Genomic DNA, 23316 nt, shown 5'->3' with positions numbered 1-23316 from the left:
TATTATTTAAACAAAACTACAAAATAATTTAGCATGTTGATGAATATGCCGGTCTACGTATGTGACTTTTCCTTTCAGAACATTTCTGCTTTGATCAATGCATATCTGTGTTTGGTTTTGACCCTGTTTTGTTTCTTTTGGTTGAGTATTCTGACTAAGATTGCTAATTTTACTTTGGCATCAATGTCAATTGGTTCTCCTGTCTGTTTTATCAATCAAATGCATATATCCTTTCTGCTCTTGTTGAGATACTGAATGAAACAAACGAAGCAATATGTAAGGGTGTGAATTAGGGTTCCTTCATTTCTGTATTGTTAAGGTTGTATACCATATTTCTCTTTCCTTTATGTGATTTGTCGATTATTCTCTATTCTTTATACAGTGAAACCTGGTTAAACCGAATCCTGCATAAACCAAAAAACCTGTATAAACCAAACATGTTCTAAAGCACCGTCATATCAAATTGTATGCGTTGAGAACCTGATTAAACCGAATATCGGCCAAAACCGATCAAAATCTGAAGTCCCAAAGAGGTTCGGATTAAACAGGTTTTACTGTATATTTTAGCACCCAATTATTCTGTATTTCTTGTTTTAGTTTGCCTAATTTTTGTCTATACTTTATTGTTTGCCTTTTATTCTGCACGTTTTCTTTATGAATCTCTATATCTCTCAACCCCAAGTAGATCCTCTTTCGTAATCTCCGTTTGGACCTTTTGCATATGCCAATTAATAGTTTGGACCTTTTGCATATGTCAATTAATAGTTTCGACCTTTTGCATATGCCAATTAATAGTTTCGACCTTTTGCATATGCCAATTAATAGTTTCGACCTTTTGCATATGCCAATTAATAGTTTCGATCTTTTGCATATGTCAATTAATAGTTTCGACCTTTTGCATATGCCAATTAATAGTTTGGACCTTTTGCATATGTCAATTAATAGTTTGGACCTTTTGCATATGTCAATTAATTGTTTGGACCTTTTGCATATGCCAATTTATAGTTTGGACCTTTTGCATATGCCAACTAATAGTTCGGACCTTTTGCATATGCCAACTAATAGTTTGGACATTTTGCATATGCCAATTAATAAATTTGAGCCAGTTCTTCAAAGGATTGCAAATTCATCAGAGTTGAAATAAATTGACAATGGGCACTTTTTCATTAACAAATTCCAAACATAATTTGTCCGTTGCACATACGAACGCCCTTGAACCATTGCTACGGTCCCTGACCACAGATTGTGAATAAGTACTGAAGTATGCCATTTCGTGCAGGTGTGCGACATTTGACAAACTACTGTCATTAGTGTTCTACTTATTACAAGTTTCACTGACCAGTCACAATAAAAGGCACGCATAATTATAATAATTCAGTCAGAAGAAATATTATCCATTTATGAAATTTTTGGCTATTTAAAATTTTCACGCTGTTGAGATAATGGATATGATATAAATTGAAAGAATATAATTGAACAGAATACTTTGCATTCTTTATTTCTGTCTAAATTTACAATTTACAAAATATAGGTGGAAAACTTATTTCGTATTAAAAACAGATTTATAATAATAAAAAAAAACATAAAAGAAGTTACTGAGAAGGAAGTTTTTTCAAAAAACTATCCTAATACGGCTTTTATTCGAATTTCATAACTATGATAGTTTTAATACTACCTTTATGCTTGGCACGAAAACATCTGTCACAGTTTATTACTACGCTAGAAAATAGGTCACCATTCGACATTATTTCATATTATAGTCATCTGCACGTCATAAAATAGTATTTAAAATTTTGAATTATAGAAATTTTATAGAAATTTTTAAATGCAAAAATTAGAACACCATGACAATCTAGAAATTTATTGTGTCATCCAAAATCTGATACAAAATCCATAATTTCTATCTACATGTATTATGATGACTTCTAGATTGATTGAAATGTAGCTCATAAATATGTTATTATAGTTTAAAAAAAAATAATATTTAATTATGTCTTTACGTAAAAATAAACATATTTGTTTGTCGACCTCATTGGTTGAAATGAAATCATGACTGATATAAGGAAAATTAAATGAAACGAATAATAAATAGGTCAAATTAATCGACGACAACATACACCATTGGGGGAAAAAAAAGGGACGACTCCTCCTGTATGAGAAAATTTTGAGAATCGAAAGAAAGCAAAACAAATATGTTAGAATCTTTTTTTTTAGAAATAGCTATTTATAAGCGTTTAGCTACTACATAATTTACAAAGAGATAAAACACCGCGTACATTGCCATACATCTCTTAAAACTGGTACGGTTAAGGTTCTAGGTTTTATCCTCTTGTTGTAAGATTCTGGCGCATGACTCGAAAACAAAAGACAAGACATCAGAACTTTGAACAAAACGAATCCAAAACCTGATTTGAGGAATAACATCATATAACTTGTATTGTTATTTTTTCTGAATAGATGTTTCTTCTTCATAAAAAGGATATTTAATAAATTAATAAAACCATTATATATCGTGAGAAAAAAATCGTTTTAACTATATTTTAGATGTATAGTATGTCTATAAGCCGTTCAAGCACTTATAATATATACATCGTACATCGAATGGTTCACACGCATTGATGAAAGATATATTTGATAAAAGTACATCTATCTTATGATCATACTCCATGCTTCATTAGCAAAACGGTTAAAGACGTGTTTGATAAGTTAAAGTGTTAAAAAGAGTTTCATTTATGGCCATGCAGTGAAAAAGCTTATATATATATTTCTTTTTGGTTATTCATTCTGTTTGTCTGAAAACACAAAGATGCTTAGATGCAATTTGGGAATTTGGGATTATTCAAACATTTTAGTGGTTTCATAATGTCAGAATTGCATGGTGTACAATTAGGTTTTGGAAATCGAACTTAGGTATCCATCTAAAAAAACACTGAAGGAAGGAAATGGTATTGGTTGTTCAGCGGCAACACTCTCTTTCTCTTCTATTAGATGCAATGTTAACATTTCCATTTTTTTCAAAATTTTATCAAAATTGTTTAGTTATAAAATGATTTACATTTCAACCTGAGGTAGACAAATTTTGAATTGTTATTTAAATTTCAAAAGAGATATATTAAGACCTCATGCAAATTATATATATTACCTAAAAAAAATGTATTTATATAAATATAGATTTCTTAGTAAAAATGAAGTTATCAACACGAATACACAAACTGGAATCATGTCGTCATTATAGTTTGAGGCCATACAGGGAAAACATTTTTGATAGGCATTTCTACTCTATGTAAACAGTATAGTGCAATACATCAAACTGTTAGGTCATGTGTCAGTTCTATCAGATATGCTTGGACACTCCTCGTTTGATAACTCGGTCAACTGACCTCCGGCTGTTGTTCTCGAATGTTAACGCGGTACTAAGTAATGTCAGTTATGAAATTATTCTGATATTTTTCGCGGGATCATTCTTGCTTGTAAACATCATTTAGCCAAGGATTTTGAAAACAACTTGCGTATATCCTGAAATTATGTCCCTACTAGTGATTTTCAAGGCTGACGAAATACCAAGACGCTGTCACTATCGAATAGGTGAAAATCAGCACCAAAGTTGTCTATAGAATGAGCCAATATCTTGGAAAAGAAATAAAGCCAAGTCTTGCTTAACCAATAGATCCATTATTTATCTAACAAAAGTAAAGCCATAGCCGATTAAAGAATCAGATCTTATATATGGCTTAGAAATTAGGTCAAAACTGGTTAAAGAATCAGAGCTATAAAGAAATAAAGTCAAAGTCGACTACCGAATCAGAGCCAATATCTAAATAAGGAAAAAGAGTCAAAAACAGCTAAAGAATCAGGATCAAGATCCTGTTAAAACTCCAGTATAAGAGCTGTGAACAAGGGAGATACAAATGTATTTCAAAATCTATTGACGTCTGTGTATTATTTGATATAGAAAGTTCACGGAAACATTATACGTGGAATTCAATGTTTTAACATTACTGTAAAAGGAATTCTTTTCAACCTCAGTTTACCAGTAAACTTATATTAAAAAACTAAATGTTAAAAATTAGATTTAACATGTAAAATAGTATGTAATTTAGGCGTTCTTATTAGATAATTACTTTTTGTTAGATTTTCAACTGTGACACTTTAAAAATTTAGAAATGGCAAATATTTTAAATTATTACGATTTTTGTTTTTTCAAGGTCAGGTGGAATAACATTATAAGTGGGCCTAAATTGACTCTTGGTCTTTAGAAAGTAGGAGATTTCGTAATTTAATAATAACATTTTCTGGCACGTGTATGGCGTTTTAGCTATACCCATAAATTATATCTTCCAATATATGTTTGTTTTGATCTATATTCGCTAGTTAAATGGGAGGGTTTGACCGTAATTTTACCCCATATATTCTAAATAATTAGCATTTATAACATAATTACACTGGGGCATAATTTATCATCTAAAAGGACCTTGCGCGGTATGTTTTATCCTATAAATACCATGTAACTTGTCAGGATTTGTGACAATGTTCACTGCTTGACCATTTATCATCTGTTTTGAACATGTAAGAGGTGCATGTTACACACACGACAAAATGGGGCAATACATATTCTTTTGATTGGCCAAATGCATTTAGTATCCTGAATCCGGGGCGTAATACTTATTTTGCGTATAATTTCTAATTTCGCCGTAATATTGACTCTAACTATGATTGAGAATACGGATACATAACGGAAATGTGTCAAATATAAAAAGTTCATTACAATAGGAATACGAAATTGAAAAACAACCAAATCAATCGTATTGAAATGTTTTTCATAGTAAGAATATTGAAATTCCCGTCACCTTTATTTCTTTAAGGAAATGTTCTCCAATTTGAACAATTATTTAAAGAAACATCACCACAAATTGACCAATTCCTATAATAGTGAAATTCCTCTTAAATTTTGTTTTCTTCAAATGTTTGTTGGTGTGGTTGCGTTAAGTGTTTGATTCTGTTATAACATTAATTGTTGCTTTATCAGTATACTGCAATTGTGAGGGGGAGGACAGGGGGGGTACCCTTCTCCCTTGTCCCACCCCTCTTCTCCTTTCTCCTACCCCTCTTCTCCTTATTTTTTTTAATTTACCGGAAAAAAGAGAGATATTTTATTTTTTCATATTTTATTTTTTTCTCCAACTTTTTCTCCTTTCTCCCACCCCCTTTCTCGATTCTTCTACCACCTTTCTCCCCGTCTCCCTTACCCCTGTACTCCCCCTCAATTCTGTGAGTGCTAGTAAGTAAATGTTGTTTTTCTCTCTCAATGCTTCTGTTGTATACAGTTATCAGTCCGTTTTTTGTCTCGCTACGATTTAGCCTTTTTTGCCGAGACGGCGCAAAGCAACCAGCAATCAATCCGTTTTATGACCTGTTCGTAGAATGTGGCGTATGTATTACATTGTATATCTTGCGTATATAAGTCCTATCAAAACGTCTAACAATAACGGTAAAAATATAAAAAGGCAGCAAAATTTAACAAATATGAAAAATAGATTTTACTATTATCCTATTTTAAATATTGACATTCTGACGCCATGGTGGCATGCTCAATTAAATCCTTTTGCATTACTATTGGATTGGCTTTCAAATCCCTAAATATTAATATGACTTATTTAAACTATCTCTTAAGATGAGATACCGTATATAAATGATTGGTAGTAGGGGGTCTTTTCGTTTTTCTATCTTTAAATTATATTGTTATGTAAAATCAGAGATTTTAATAATGACTTAAGAATGATTTCGTTGTTCGAGTTGCTACTTGGAGGCACTCTAAAAATAACAGAAGGGTCCCACGCACTAAAGTAGAGTCAAGACGTTTTAGACATTAAATAGTTTGACATTTTAGGAGTGATTTAACCTTAGAAAACTACCATCAAGAATTTAACATTTGCGACATTTTGAATTCCACCTCTTTAAATTTTACTGGCATATTATAACCTTTCAATTAAACAAAATAAAAATAGAAAGACATAAATCCTTTCGTCGGACACAAATGTTTTCGAAGGGGTTTTTATCATGGAGATGCATGCATTTTGACAGCACCTCTAGAGAAAAATGAAGAAATAATCTTATGATCCTATATTAAAGTGATTTGACGAAGGATAAATGTGATAAACATATTTATAACACGTACATTCCATTATTAGCTTCACAACGAGGGCATTGGGGATACATTTTAATACAGATAGTATATCCTTGTAACTTAATTCACCTTTGTCTTCAAACCGATTATGATTAATTCAAAAATTTATAAGTGGCTTATTGAAGCACGATTACAAATCTCTATATTATTCCTTTTGTAGCTGTTTCGTTTTCGACTATGAGTAATTCAAAAATGTAAAAGAACCCAATTAAAGCACGATTAAAACTGTCTATATTATTCCGTTTGCAACTTTCCATTTTTGGAACAGAAATGTTTCATAAAGCTTAAAATAAATTGATATCAACTAAATTCGATATTTGAGTCTCCATTAAAAAGGGAGGGTCGGGTTAACGATGCTAATTTGCCAAAGAAAATTTAAAATCAAGGACTTGAAGACTACCCGGAAAATGCTCTGATATAACTATATTGATTTATCAAGTTATCATTAGTCGGAAAATATAAAACAAATCAGGCCATTGACATATGTTTAACCTTTCTGAGGATATACTGGGTACATTTTATGACATCTATTTTTCGAAGATGTCTAACGTTAGACATTTATATGGTCTATATTGAACTGTTGTACTGTTGTACTGCCCAATAGTTTCTGGTGAACCATACTTCCGTTTTGTGTATCATTCTGGAACCAGAAAATCGATGATGACAGAAATCCATCTTAAAGGCCAAATGCTACTATTTCAAAGTTAATAACTAAACGGAACGATTTTTTAATTAACAATATATGTTCCGCGAATGGTTAAAAGCTACATATAATATAGGAACGAGGGTGGTTCATAAACCATGTATTAAATACGTTTCATGGGAGGGGTCGGTTATAGTGTGCTGATGGTCGAACCGTCTATATATGAATTTCCTTACTAACAAGAACGAGGGTGGATCATAAACCATGCATTAAGTGTCTTTCCTCGGAGGGGCGGTGTTTGAGGTCTACATGTATACTGTACGTACGGCTGTCATCGACAATCTTTCTATAACGCAATTAGCAATTAACAAAACATAAACAAGGAACAACGACGATTCTAAAAACAAAAAAACATACAACAGTAAATAACGGTTTTACCGCCATGTTTACGATCATACACCATTTTTTATTACACACAGATCGTCATTTCTTCGAAATAGGTTATAGAATATGTAATGATTTACATAGAACTTGTTATCAATAACAAATTTGTTGACAGTTTTGTCCCTTTCTATATATATGTAAAAAAAATCTTATATTTTATGTTTTACTAGTGTTTCTAGTGAAAGAAACAGTTGTAACGCGACAATGAAAATATTTGAGGTAAACTAGAAAAAAAAACATTGTAAATTCAGCGTTATTCAAAAAACAAATGTTCATCATGTGCGTTACTGTGTTATTTATATTCATTCTCTATCTTTGCAGGGTAACTGCTGCTGGTGCAATGTCAGTGGAAGAAAAGTAGTTCTCAAACCATCCAGTTTACTTCAGTTAACTAATGCCGAGAGACTTGCCTTACAGAAAATAGTGCTATCAAAACTTCAGGCGTTGGACCTAGGGTGTTCGATTACAATTCCAAAAGGTAAACAAACAATGCTAGTATTTAATTATGTTTTTTCGTTCTTGATGGGTACCACATGAATTTGCTTATGACGTATTCAAAATTTAAATTAATTCCACCACACTCATAAATAATATGAAACCACAAATATCAGGAAATACAAAACGTACTAATTTATTCTTTGTTGTTAGTTCAAATTTATTCTCTTTCGTAATCGATCTAATTGATCTACGACTTCCATATAAGTAATTTCAATTAGCCAAAAAATATACGAAATTTCCAGCTGAAATTTTTTTTTATATGCAGTATACATATCCAGAAGGGAAAAATAAATTGTAAAAAAAATAGGAACATACAAGTTTTGTCACGATAAACCTTTTTTTAGTGTTTACTCGAAGCATTTATGACACTTCAAATAAATGTTATCGTCATCATAAAAAAGTTGAAAATATATAAAATGTACTAAGGAGAGGTCCAAAAAAGGGTTCATGTTTCACCTTTTAATTTTTTTTAATCGAGCGTCACTGATGAGATTTTTTTTGTGGACGAAACGTGCTTTTGACGTTCAAATTTTTAATCCTGTTAAGTTTGATATTGTGTAAATGAGATATTTTTTTTTTGTATATAAAAAAAACCGAAACGACAAACGTGCGTTAATTAATTTCTTAAACTTGAAAACTTGACTAGACACAAGTGTTTTTTCGCCAGACTTCGAGACTAAATACGAATATGAGTCATATTGTCGTAGATCATTTAAACGGCTTCATTAATTTAAATATTAATAGACTTAAATTAACATGATATCATATTTTTAGACTTTTCCAACCACAGGTTTTTTTTTCCAAAAATGTGTCTTAAAGCTTGATATATATTTCGTATAAAATAAACAATATAAAAAAGAAGAGTTGGTATGATTGCCAATGAGACAACTATCCACAAAAGACCAAAATGACACAGACATTAACAACTATTGGTCACCGTACGGCCTTCAACAATGAGCAAAGACAAATCTATTGTTGAAACGCAAAACAAGAACGATACTATATATGCATGTAGTATTTATATGTTTCTAGACGCCAATAACTAGACTAGCTTCCCTTGGGACCGTGGACACCTTTAAACATGAAGGAAAAGACATTTATGTAGACATAATTGTGACATATGTTTGAAAATTACTACTTTTTATATTTTATGTTTATATATCAAAAGTTTGTTCATAACATTTTCTATGTATTGGTGATATGCAGTCTATATTAATAGGGCATACAAATGTACAAATCAATATCAATAATGTAGAAAGGATTAAGGTCAATTTCCCCCTGAGTTTGTGTTTTTCATGTGGTCAATATCCGATGGTTATTAAAACCAAGTGAAGTTCGAAAATTAAGAGTCTGATCCCCAATTTACTTTAACGATTTTACTAAAAATTCTCATTAATATCAATCGAAATGATATCTAGTGCTATGCATACAGTATCGATTAAACGTCAAATTTTGTAAAATATTGCAAATTTTACATGTTTTTGTAAATTTTAGCTTCGAAGGAGCTTCTTTTACCAAAGTGAATTATTAAGTAAATTTTAAACAATACAAAGCATGACCTCCGTTTGAGTTGTGATTTTGTTTTAGAATTTCACACTCGTTCAACTTGAGGATTAGTACTCGAAATTTGCAGAAATTTGTCAAAACTGCAGTTTTGAGGCATTTGTAGACCTGTATAATTGTTTAATTAGTTTAGAAATTCTTCATGATGTAATATTGTTTGTTTTAACCGAAAAGAGTACATAATATGAAGTGATATACTTTAATTCGTAGTGAAGATAGAGGAACATAGTGTGAAAAAAAGAGGGAGTACTGGCCTCTCCTCTTTAATCCTAAACGAACTTTTGAGAAATGTTTTTGTCGAATACTTTAACCAACAAACATATGTATCATCAAGCACTAAATGTGTCAGTATCTATTAATTCATAAGCCGATGACTGATGTTGTTCAATGTTTGCATACTTTAAGCTAAACAAACACCAGGATAAGCATACCTATCATTTAAGACCAAGTTTCTAACAGCGTCTGCACGGAGACCACTTGCGGTAATTGAGTGCTTACGGTAAATCAGTGCAAACAGAAGCTCAATCTTTTGAAAAACAATAGCTCTCTGTCATGAATAAACTATAGGAACTCATCGCAGTTCTGTAATAAGAAATATAATTTAATTTGAGTTTAAAGAAAAACTACGAAAACACATTTTATTCCAATTTTTGACGTTTTTACCTACTATGCCTCTTTGCTTTCCTCACACATTTTTGAAAAATATTATGGAATTTAATGCAACTGTCATACAAGTGCGAGGTTTAGCTAGCTATAAAACTAGGATTACTCCACCATTTTCTACATAAGGAAATGCCTGCACTATATATATATAAGTCAGGAATATGACAGTTGTTTTCCATTCGTTAGATGTTTTTGAGCCTTTGATTTTGCCTTTTTATAAAGGACTTTCCGTTTTGACCTTCTCTTGCAGAGATCGATATTTTTGTTTATGTTCCTCCGTTTTATATCAAAACCTCAAAATATTAAAGTTATTTTAAAAAAAAATATAAACTTGGGAACGTGATGGATATTGTTTAAAATACAGATGTATAGATGTTTTCGCGACAATTATTAAAAAAAATAGGAAGAGGATATCACGCATTCTTTAACAAATTGACCTGTTTGTATTCTATTCAAATGGTTATATAAATCGGACATTAAACCTTGTTGATCTGGATTATCGGGTGTTTGTGTTACCTATTTAGTCGTCTCGGTATTGTCAGCACACAGAGGGGTACCAGTTACAAGCAGTAGGTTACATAAAATTGAAACATAAGTGTTTCGGCGTTATACAAAACAAACATTGTGACAAAAAACTTGATTTGAATGTTTGGGTTTATATCCCCACCTGACACTTTACGGATCGATAGAAAAAACGAATAACAAAAAATGTCACGCCAATTCTAAATGTCAGAAATACCTATTGTTAAAAATCGTATATCAGCTTGAAAGTTATAGGGAAAATGAAAAACAATTATATGTTTAAAGTTTAACTTAAATAATTTATTTGGAAATTAGTAGGAAAAACTTTGTCGGTTTGAAACTTTAGAACTTATAATTAAAGTAAATAAAAGAAATAAATAATACGCTTTGAGCAATTTTTTTTCCATGGCATCTTTGTGATTTAGATTTTAGACACTTATTGGCTTGATCAAATTTCGCATTAAGTTGGTACTGAAAAGTATTTGGATACGAAATTTATAAGAGATGAAATTTGTTCTATGTTAGGTCTTCTAAAGAGATTAAATATCAAATGATTTTGAAAATTTAACCAAGAAAATGTTCGGTTTATCAAATATGCACTGCACTTGGGCAAGCATTTATAATATAATTTATTGGTAATTTGAAAAATAAAAATCATAATATGCAGTTTATAAAAAAAAAAAAAAAAAAAAAAAAATAATATTAAAATAAAAATTATCTTATAATTGAAGATTCAATATATATAGTATTTAAACTTCTGGAATGTTGTTTCTTGTGTCTACAAGTATTTGGTTAAGTCACACCATGTTGAAATATAGATCTGTTGTTTAAGTTTTCAGGTATATTCATACATGCATCATTCATGCTTAAATGTTTTATTTCAAATTTGATACTCTTTTTTTTTTTATAGTATTCATTAATCGGCAATATTACCTATAACCTATAACGTCATTTTTTTTTTAATTTAAAATTTTAAAGCTACAAAAAATCTTTTCATTTGCGACTGGACAATCAATTTCTCATTCAAATATGCAAACTTGTATCTGTCGCAATTGAAATTTTGAATGTCGATCTTTTGTTTTAAAGATTTAAAAAGTATACTTCAACATGCCTTTCATGGGATGCCAATTGTAGACCACACAATGTTAAGAATGTCAATTATCCATGTAAGAAGTCGGATTAAGACCGAAAGTCACAAATGACCACTACGTACTTAAAATGCTTTAAGGTGAAAATTCCATTGATAGTCGATTATGTTATGTTTATATTATTTATGAACCTATATAAAACCACAAAAATGTTCTTATGAATGAAATCGATAAATTGTTTTTAGGAAATATTAACACGTTAGTTGTTTTACAGTTGTTTTTGTCTTGTACGAACAATCCCTCTGTTTTATTTTGTCACCTATCCAAAAAAACATATATCTAATTGTACAATTACGTGGGTTAAAATGTGTAAAAATAATAGACCTCAAGGTCTTCGAAAAGCAATCAATTTTTATTGTATATTAGTAATTTACAAATGAGCCGTGACCTACATCGATCAAATCGAGCATACATGTACCAGATATTTTAGATATTTGTGGTAATACTTTGTCTGTGAAAAACATTTTTGAAAGGCTGGCGTTTTATGACTGAGGATCGAAGTCCAGTTGCCTGGTTCATGTTTATACTTATTGGTCTGAGATTAGATATGAAATCTACTAAAAAGTTTATTTTCCATTCGTTTTGGTATTTAAAATTAAATCAAATGGCGGAACTATCAAAAAGTTTCATACATTATACAATAAAAAGTAAAAGTCGTCTGGCGTTGATTCTTGCATCGAAGTCCAGTTTTCTTGTTCATGTGAACATTTATTGGTCTGAAAAGGCTGGCTCAGTTTTTCAATTTTTGTATAAGGAATTAAATAAATGTCGGACCTATTTTTAAGTTACATATATTCCACAATAAAAGGTAAAGGTCGTCTGACGTTTATTCTTACACCGAAGTCCAGTTTCCTTGTTCATGTGAACATTTATTGGTCTGAAAAGCCTGCCCCGTTTTTCATTTTTTGTACTAATGTCAGACCTATTTTCTAGTTACATATATTCCACAATAAAAAGTAGAGGTCGTCTGGCGTTGATTCTAGTACGTTGTCTCCTATTTGACTGTATTTGTCAAATGTATAACTTGTGATGGCTTTTGACTGTAATTCATGAGTTGTGGTCCTTACAATACATACGAAACGACGAGCTTCTGTCAGTTTATATACAAAGTCTTGTTAAAAAAAAGGAGAACACACATTATCATTACTAAAAGAGGGACGAAAGATGAGAGAAGACTAAGTTGCAACCCGACAGTCGAATTTGACCTGATATACTTTAAGATTTGGACATTTTGAACTCCATGACACTTTTCTAGTTTTATACACCCCATGGCTACTATTCTAGCTTACATGCTCAAAACATTTTGAGTTTTAAACTTTCTAAAGTTTTAGTCTCATGAAAGTTGTTTAAAATACACGCTTCTACATTCAAGATATATGTGTATGTTTATTGATAGGGTTAAAAAAGAAACTGTCTTATAATTGGAGTTATCGATCATAATTGACTGACATATATACTTGTAAGCATGTTATTTTTTTTTATCACGCGGTAGGTAAATAAATGAATTTTGTATAGTGTAACTATAGACACATAAATATTAAAACATGTAGAACGTCCAGAGGCCTATTTGATAGCTGTAGAATATAACGCTGTTTGTCTTTGCGTTTTATTGAAAGTTTCACTTTTATTATGTTTGAGCTTGATGAAGGAGTCATTAACCCTGGTTTACAGATGCATCAAATAAACCACAAACCCTAATAAATAACTAGGAATGATACAGAAAAAAATATATCGGTAGATCAGAGGTGTCGTCACTACATATGTGGACTGGCTTAAAGACATCAGTATTGACTACTGAAAAAAACACGTTTGATTGACAAGTACGAAATCTTCGACGTGAACAAATAACGCACAAACACTTAAGTTCAATGAACAGTGATATATATATAAATCTTACCTATACGGAAACAAGTTGTCATAATTACATACACTTGTCATCGTGTTACGTCATAAAAATTGAATTAACTTGTTTCTTATTTAAAATGAAATTTATGATCCTTCTGTTGCTAATTAAAGTAATGACTAATTAATTAAACGAGAAAAACTTAATTAGTAATCAGGAACAACAAAGATTGTCTGTTAACACTACTTATTTTTATGGGGTAGTGCGTAATATTAGATGCTATTTCACGTTTTTCATAGGGATGTTTTGGAATATGACAGAATGCCTATTAAATGTCATTGTTTAACAAAATTGTCCGAAAGCCAGTCTAACGTTTGAATTGTTTATCTGCTTTATCAGTATATAGATGATTGAATTGTTTCTAATAATATGAATTTTGAATTTCAATAAAATGTTTTCTTCCTTGTTATCTTTTCACTCTTTATAAGTATTTATGCTATTGTGTCTATCAATCAGTTACAATTTAGTTTAAAGTTTAAAGAAATGCTAATATATTTCATTGTTAGACCACACATGTAATTGACCACGCCACAATACCAAACTCACAATGAACATTACAATATAATCTGTCCAGAATTAACCCTTAAGTCATTCGTTTGAATTTAATATTTTGTTAAATAGCACCAACATGCATGACAAATTAATTCACTACTTTCTGTTTTAATTGAATTATATGCTTCTGCAATGAATACACATGCACACATTATCGCTTTGTTTATACTTGAGTTTTTTCTAATGGATAATTTTATTTTTTCCAGAGTCACCTGATACGAAGCGAAAACGAAAAGTCTTAGCTTTTAAGAAATCCCATTCAGCAAACCTTGGTGCCTTAATAGATAAAATCCATGATACTAAAGATAAAGAAAATAAAGGTAAGAATAGTTGAAGCCAAACACAACAGACATGTTAGTTAATAACTAACACGCATGATCTTCAATCCTACAATATATACCTTTTTATAACTTGGCAATATAGGAAAGGTGTACTGACATAAGTAGTCTCTAAACACATTAGCTCCATGGAGCTTTCGTTAGTAGAAGCCATATTAACTATGTGTATCAGTGAGAAAAATGTAAAAGCATAAAAATATAGTATATACCAATACACATAATTAACAGCGCCTGGTGATGTTTGATAGCCTGACCGGTTTCGGTCCATAAAGGACCTTCATCAGAGGCAGAATGGTGGATTAATGTTTGCACCCTATTTATATAGATATGGTAACCGGCGGTTGAGTTAACCGGTGGTTGAGTTAACCGGCGGTTGAGTTAACCGGCGGTTGAGTTAGGCGGCGGTTGAGTTAACCGGCGGTTGAGTTTACCGGCGGTTGAGTTAACCGGTGAAAAATCCCAGTGGGATTTTCCATGGTTACAATTATCTATATTTAGCTAATGTTCATGTTACAGTAAACTTTTTGACATGTTACGGTAAACATTTTTACACTATATGGTAAACATGTGACCTGATGATATAACCATGTTTGGGCTTTAGCATTGGATAAAGGGTGTTTTAATAATTTAAGAAGTACATAGTAATCACTTAGTCTTGATCTTTGGCTTATGATCCACCTAAATATCAAGTCTTGGAATAGTATTTCATGGTAGTTATGTGATCTTAATATTTGGCTTATGATACACCTAAATATCAAGTCTTGAAATAGTACTTCCTAGTAGTCATGCAGTCTTGACCTCAGGCTTATGATACACCTGTATATCAAGTCTTGAAATAGTAATTCATGGTAGTCATGCAGTCTTGATCTTTGGCTTATGATACACCTAAATATCAAGTCTAATAATAGTATTTCATGGTAGTCATGCAGTCTTGACGTTTTAGCTTGTGATACACCAAAACATCAAGTCAAAACTATTACCCCCCCCCCCCCCCCTAACCAAACAAAATTTGGTTTAGGGGGGGGGGTTCTTATTGAGAATGCTTCATTTAAGCCTTTAGTACTCCTTTCAAGATCAAAGGTAGATGAATATTAATCCTCAGTGTTAAAAAGTTTTCAACACCTTAAGTTTGTAATGTAGGTATTACATATATACATCAATTTCAGGTAATCGCTAGGCTTACGCTTAGAGCTCCTATGCCAGTGAAAAATCAATAGGCAATATAGGAAAGGTGTACTGACATAAGTAGTCTCTAAACACATTAGCTCCATGGAGCTTTCGTTAGTAGAAGCCATATTAACTATGTGTATCAGTGAGAAAAATGTAAAAGCATAAAAATATAGTATATACCAATACACATAATTAACAGCGCCTGGTGATGTTTGATAGCCTGACCGGTTTCGGTCCATAAAGGACCTTCATCAGAGGCAGAATGGTGGATTAATGTTTGCACCCTATTTATATAGATATGGTAACCGGCGGTTGAGTTAACCGGTGGTTGAGTTAACCGGCGGTTGAGTTAAGCGGCGGTTGAGTTAACCGGCGGTTGAGTTTACCGGCGGTTGAGTTAACCGGTGAAAAATCCCAGTGGGATTTTCCATGGTTACAATTATCTATATTTAGCTAATGTTCATGTTACAGTAAACTTTTTGACATGTTACGGTAAACATTTTTACACTATATGGTAAACATGTGACCTGATGATATAACCATGTTTGGGCTTTAGCATTGGATAAAGGGTGTTTTAATAATTTAAGAAGTACATAGTAATCACTTAGTCTTGATCTTTGGCTTATGATCCACCTAAATATCAAGTCTTGGAATAGTATTTCATGGTAGTTATGTGATCTTAATATTTGGCTTATGATACACCTAAATATCAAGTCTTGAAATAGTACTTCCTAGTAGTCATGCAGTCTTGACCTCAGGCTTATGATACACCTGTATATCAAGTCTTGAAATAGTAATTCATGGTAGTCATGCAGTCTTGATCTTTGGCTTATGATACACCTAAATATCAAGTCTAATAATAGTATTTCATGGTAGTCATGCAGTCTTGACGTTTTAGCTTGTGATACACCAAAACATCAAGTCAAAACTATTACCCCCCCCCCTAACCAAACAAAATTTGGTTTAGGGGGGGGGGGGGGTTCTTATTGAGAATGCTTCATTTAAGCCTTTAGTACTCCTTTCAAGATCAAAGGTAGATGAATATTAATCCTCAGTGTTAAAAAGTTTTCAACACCTTAAGTTTGTAATGTAGGTATTACATATATACATCAATTTCAGGTAATCGCTAGGCTTACGCTTAGAGCTCCTATGCCAGTGAAAAATCAATAGGCAATATAGGAAAGGTGTACTGACATAAGTAGTCTCTAAACACATTAGCTCCATGGAGCTTTCGTTAGTAGAAGCCATATTAACTATGTGTATCAGTGAGAAAAATGTAAAAGCATAAAAATATAGTATATACCAATACACATAATTAACAGCGCCTGGTGATGTTTGATAGCCTGACCGGTTTCGGTCCATAAAGGACCTTCATCAGAGGCAGAATGGTGGATTAATGTTTGCACCCTATTTATATAGATATGGTAACCGGCGGTTGAGTTAACCGGTGGTTGAGTTAACCGGCGGTTGAGTTAACCGGCGGTTGAGTTAGGCGGCGGTTGAGTTAACCGGCGGTTGAGTTTACCGGCGGTTGAGTTAACCGGTGAAAAATCCCAGTGGGATTTTCCATGGTTACAATTATCTATATTTAGCTAATGTTCATGTTACAGTAAACTTTTTGACATGTTACGGTAAACATTTTTACACTATATGGTAAACATGTGACCTGATGATATAACCATGTTTGGGCTTTAGCATTGGATAAAGGGTGTTTTAATAATTTAAGAAGTACATAGTAATCACTTAGTCTTGATCTTTGGCTTATGATCCACCTAAATATCAAGTCTTGGAATAGTATTTCATGGTAGTTATGTGATCTTAATATTTGGCTTATGATACACCTAAATATCAAGTCTTGAAATAGTACTTCCTAGTAGTCATGCAGTCTTGACCTCAGGCTTATGATACACCTGTATATCAAGTCTTGAAATAGTAATTCATGGTAGTCATGCAGTCTTGATCTTTGGCTTATGATACACCTAAATATCAAGTCTAATAATAGTATTTCATGGTAGTCATGCAGTCTTGACGTTTTAGCTTGTGATACACCAAAACATCAAGTCAAAACTATTACCCCCCCCCCCCCTAACCAAACAAAATTTGGTTTAGGGGGGGGGGGGTTCTTATTGAGAATGCTTCATTTAAGCCTTTAGTACTCCTTTCAAGATCAAAGGTAGATGAATATTAATCCTCAGTGTTAAAAAGTTTTCAACACCTTAAGTTTGTAATGTAGGTATTACATATATACATCAATTTCAGGTAATCGCTAGGCTTACGCTTAGAGCTCCTATGCCAGTGAAAAATCAATAGGCAATATAGGAAAGGTGTACTGACATAAGTAGTCTCTAAACACATTAGCTCCATGGAGCTTTCGTTAGTAGAAGCCATATTAACTATGTGTATCAGTGAGAAAAATGTAAAAGCATAAAAATATAGTATATACCAATACACATAATTAACAGCGCCTGGTGATGTTTGATAGCCTGACCGGTTTCGGTCCATAAAGGACCTTCATCAGAGGCAGAATGGTGGATTAATGTTTGCACCCTATTTATATAGATATGGTAACCGGCGGTTGAGTTAACCGGTGGTTGAGTTAACCGGCGGTTGAGTTAACCGGCGGTTGAGTTAGGCGGCGGTTGAGTTAACCGGCTTGACTTGATATTTAGGTGTATCATAAGCCAAAGATCAAGACTGCATGACTACCATGAATTACTATTTCAAGACTTGATATACAGGTGTATCATAAGCCTGAGGTCAAGACTGCATGACTACTAGGAAGTACTATTTCAAGACTTGATATTTAGGTGTATCATAAGCCAAATATTAAGATCACATAACTACCATGAAATACTATTCCAAGACTTGATATTTAGGTGGATCATAAGCCAAAGATCAAGACTAAGTGATTACTATGTACTTCTTAAATTATTAAAACACCCTTTATCCAATGCTAAAGCCCAAACATGGTTATATCATCAGGTCACATGTTTACCATATAGTGTAAAAATGTTTACCGTAACATGTCAAAAAGTTTACTGTAACATGAACATTAGCTAAATATAGATAATTGTAACCATGGAAAATCCCACTGGGATTTTTCACCGGTTAACTCAACCGCCGGTAAACTCAACCGCCGGTTAACTCAACCGCCGCCTAACTCAACCGCCGGTTAACTCAACCGCCGGTTAACTCAACCACCGGTTAACTCAACCGCCGGTTACCATATCTATATAAATAGGGTGCAAACATTAATCCACCATTCTGCCTCTGATGAAGGTCCTTTATGGACCGAAACCGGTCAGGCTATCAAACATCACCAGGCGCTGTTAATTATGTGTATTGGTATATACTATATTTTTATGCTTTTACATTTTTCTCACTGATACACATAGTTAATATGGCTTCTACTAACGAAAGCTCCATGGAGCTAATGTGTTTAGAGACTACTTATGTCAGTACACCTTTCCTATATTGCCTATTGATTTTTCACTGGCATAGGAGCTCTAAGCGTAAGCCTAGCGATTACCTGAAATTGATGTATATATGTAATACCTACATTACAAACTTAAGGTGTTGAAAACTTTTTAACACTGAGGATTAATATTCATCTACCTTTGATCTTGAAAGGAGTACTAAAGGCTTAAATGAAGCATTCTCAATAAGAACCCCCCCCCCCCTAAACCAAATTTTGTTTGGTTAGGGGGGGGGGTAATAGTTTTGACTTGATGTTTTGGTGTATCACAAGCTAAAACGTCAAGACTGCATGACTACCATGAAATACTATTATTAGACTTGATATTTAGGTGTATCATAAGCCAAAGATCAAGACTGCATGACTACCATGAATTACTATTTCAAGACTTGATATACAGGTGTATCATAAGCCTGAGGTCAAGACTGCATGACTACTAGGAAGTACTATTTCAAGACTTGATATTTAGGTGTATCATAAGCCAAATATTAAGATCACATAACTACCATGAAATACTATTCCAAGACTTGATATTTAGGTGGATCATAAGCCAAAGATCAAGACTAAGTGATTACTATGTACTTCTTAAATTATTAAAACACCCTTTATCCAATGCTAAAGCCCAAACATGGTTATATCATCAGGTCACATGTTTACCATATAGTGTAAAAATGTTTACCGTAACATGTCAAAAAGTTTACTGTAACATGAACATTAGCTAAATATAGATAATTGTAACCATGGAAAATCCCACTGGGATTTTTCACCGGTTAACTCAACCGCCGGTAAACTCAACCGCCGGTTAACTCAACCGCCGCCTAACTCAACCGCCGGTTAACTCAACCGCCGGTTAACTCAACCACCGGTTAACTCAACCGCCGGTTACCATATCTATATAAATAGGGTGCAAACATTAATCCACCATTCTGCCTCTGATGAAGGTCCTTTATGGACCGAAACCGGTCAGGCTATCAAACATCACCAGGCGCTGTTAATTATGTGTATTGGTATATACTATATTTTTATACCTTTTTATAACTTGCTTTTCAGTGTGAGCTAGGTTTTTGAAATCGTACTTCGACCTGTAAATTTTTTTTTTTATAAATGACGACTTCAATGGAGACTTGTCTCATTGACCCTTATAACACATCTTATTGTTAATATTAATTGTTCTTTGGTTCTTTGCTAATTATTTCACCTTTTGTCCAACATAGCACTTTCATGGTTTACAATTGGGTATGGGCCTTGCTCACTGTATTTGCCCGCACGATGAAATTGAAGTCTTAATATCGTTGACCTTTGATGTCTCTTTGACAATTATACCACATCTCCTTATTTTCATATCACATCAAATGTGATGATTTTAATAAATCATTATCAATCACAAACATTGAAATATTTTTAAATAGGTTTTATAGTAAATTTTTGCATTACAGATTCCCAGCCTGTTGGCCTTGTGTTCGGAATACCTCTCGCAAAGTGCATCGCTAATGACAATGAACTTCGAAAACGGCGAGCGGCAACGAAAGAAAAAGCAAATGATGGGGACATTGTGATAACTAGAAGAGATCAAAGGTATGATAACGTAATGATGGGTTTTTATGTAAAGATACTAAGATTGAAGATCTTTCAGTGTTAAATGTAATAGAAGTATTTTATTGTTGCTTTTTTCTTTGAAGATTGTAATAACGATATATCCTAACTTATAACTATAAATTTTGACCAATTTGATCTATTAATTACTATAAATGGTTACATCCATGTAGAAAAATAATTGAAAAGTCCGAAACCCGAATCAGATACCTACTTTTAGTATTTGAATATGTAGCCAGTAATCATTGAGTATGACAGTTGTTATCCATTCGTTTGATGTGTTTGAGCTTTTGAATTTGCCATTTGATTAGGTGATGAGTCTGGCGTACTTGATTATAATCCTGGTACTTTTGATAACTATTAGGTACTTTTCGTTTTGATTTTTCCTCAGAGTTCAGTATTTTTGTATTTTTTTACGTTTTACCAGTGGAAAAATTGATTGAGCATACTAAAGTTTTTTGTTGTATTTTTTTTATAGGAAATCCAGTAGTTCATCCCACGGTTCACTTGACAACTACACGCAAAATGGTGGTTCAACATTGTCACCTGATAAACTCACCCGGGTAAGTAAAAAAGGATTATGGGATTGATAAAACACATGTTTTTTTGCCAAATAAAATAGTATGTGTAGTTCCAGTTACATAAAAAAGTAAGGGTTAGTAAGTAGGATTTTATTTATTTTTTAAATTTTTTACATTGAGTCTATGTGAATAATATTCTGACTTAAAGCAGTGCTTAATGAAAATGACTGAAAAATATCTTAAGTGTAGGCTATTATTGGGACTACAAAATAGGGTAGGTAAGATAACTGGAACCTCAAATTATTTTTCTATCTGGCTTCAGAGATCTTTGTGATCCACACGTAGCTTTGCAATGTATGATAAACGTGTAAATGAAGTCAGAAATCCTTTTAGATATATAAGAAATATGAACAGAATACGCGCAAAAATCATTAGTTGTTATTAGCTCTTTCAGCATGGATGAGAAATGTGTATTTTGGCATACTCTAAGTGCATTATCATCTGTTTAGCTGTCTGAAGGTGATCAATGTATAGAAGATGATTCAGCTTCTATTTTAATCTCTACATTTCTATATAGAAATCACTAGTCTTTTAATTTCCCGAAAGCAGTAAATCTTGTATAATTTTACAGAGTCATCAGACAGCAGACCCATACTGTAAACAAGTCGATATAAAATAATTACATTACTTGTAGTTAACGTAGTTTAATAAATCCAGATTATCCGGTTGCATAGCTATGTCATAATATGTATGTTAGTTTTATACCAGTTTGATATAATTGAATTATATCGTATTTTGGAGTGGCATTCCGAAACGGCTGTTTACATTTTTCTTTGACATTCTTAAATAAATGTGGTGTGATAACGTTAGTTTTATTTGTACACAATGAAATACTTTGAAAAAATTATCTTATACACTAGTTAACAAATTTTGCTCCAAAACATTCCATTCGATCTAAACAGCTCTTAAAAAAGACTCAGCAATATTTTATAAAGTCATTCGCAGACTTTCATGCAATTTTTAAACTGACCCACAAGTTAGTACTGTTCCGACAATTGGCTTGGAGTGAATTCAGATCTGTTCAGTCTATGTTCAGACTGTTCGATATATACAAACTAGACATGCTGTATACTCTATGTTTACAATTATTGAAAAGCATTTCATTTGATGCATATATAATTCCCTGTAGTAGATAGATCAACATGATATTACTCATCAACAGCATACTGAATTGTCACAAAAGCTACATGACAGTTCTGAATTGACTTCAAGCGATTTGCCTGGCCAGTATTTAATAAAACTGTCAGAATGAAAATTGACAGCAAGACTAAACCTGACTTGTATAATATTGTTGATAGGTTTCATACCACGTTTAGATCAACATGACCGTTTAAGACTTAAGTTCATTTGCTAGTGATGTATTCTTTACATATTGTTTTCATGTTTGCAGTGTGCTGCAAGCTCAGATTCGCTGTCAGAATCGGATTGCAGCCGTCATACAACTAATTCAAGTCTAGTAGATGCCTTGTCATTGTCTACGTCATCACGACAGGGGAGTTTACTCACAGATACCTTGCCAAATGTGTCTTCAGATAGTCCACAAGTGCCACATATAGTCAATTGTTGTTTTAAACATATAGAAACTTATGGTAAGTTTTTAAAGAAATATATGCTCACATGAAAGTCGATACATTTTATTATCTGGTAATGATATTGAAAAAAAAAATCAAAACTTTAGCTGAAACTAACACCAATTTCCCAAATATTGATTCCATGTAAACTTAATAACGAGATAAGATAAATAAATTTATAAAAAATGTGTACATAGAAATCTAACCAACTATAAGTATTATCAGAGGTGATGATATTGCAAAAAATATCAAACAAACACCATTTTCTCCAACATTGATATAATGTAAACAGATAACGAAATATAAAAATTCAACGTAAATATTAATACAATATTTAAAAGATCGTTACAGACAATATAATTAACAAACTGGTGTGATATAACACCCATATTTGTTTTGCAAAATATGACCAAGACAATCTATGGGAGTAGAATAGCCTTATGCATAGAGTTTAGGATAATTAAACAA

At 32.4% G+C, this 23316-nt stretch overlaps 1 protein-coding gene across 2 annotated transcripts in view; it reads left to right on the top strand.

Annotated features, from left to right (window-relative positions):
* The window catches only part of LOC143042730 (rho GTPase-activating protein 6-like), a 72594-nt gene that overhangs the window by 38316 nt on the left and 10962 nt on the right, over window positions 1–23316 (top strand). For both annotated transcript variants that reach the window (XM_076215170.1, XM_076215168.1), the window contains 5 exons: window positions 7593–7749; window positions 14327–14440; window positions 20540–20678; window positions 21175–21259; window positions 22668–22866. In XM_076215170.1, the coding sequence (XP_076071285.1) occupies window positions 7593–7749; window positions 14327–14440; window positions 20540–20678; window positions 21175–21259; window positions 22668–22866 (694 nt within the window). The remainder of the gene's footprint in view (window positions 1–7592; window positions 7750–14326; window positions 14441–20539; window positions 20679–21174; window positions 21260–22667; window positions 22867–23316) is intronic.

Source organism: Mytilus galloprovincialis, chromosome 8 (genome assembly GCF_965363235.1).
Source record: "Mytilus galloprovincialis chromosome 8, xbMytGall1.hap1.1, whole genome shotgun sequence".
Taxonomy (NCBI): Eukaryota; Metazoa; Mollusca; class Bivalvia; order Mytilida; family Mytilidae; genus Mytilus; species Mytilus galloprovincialis.
Note: the sequence above shows the minus strand (reverse complement) of the source record. Positions and strands in the feature narration are given on the sequence as shown.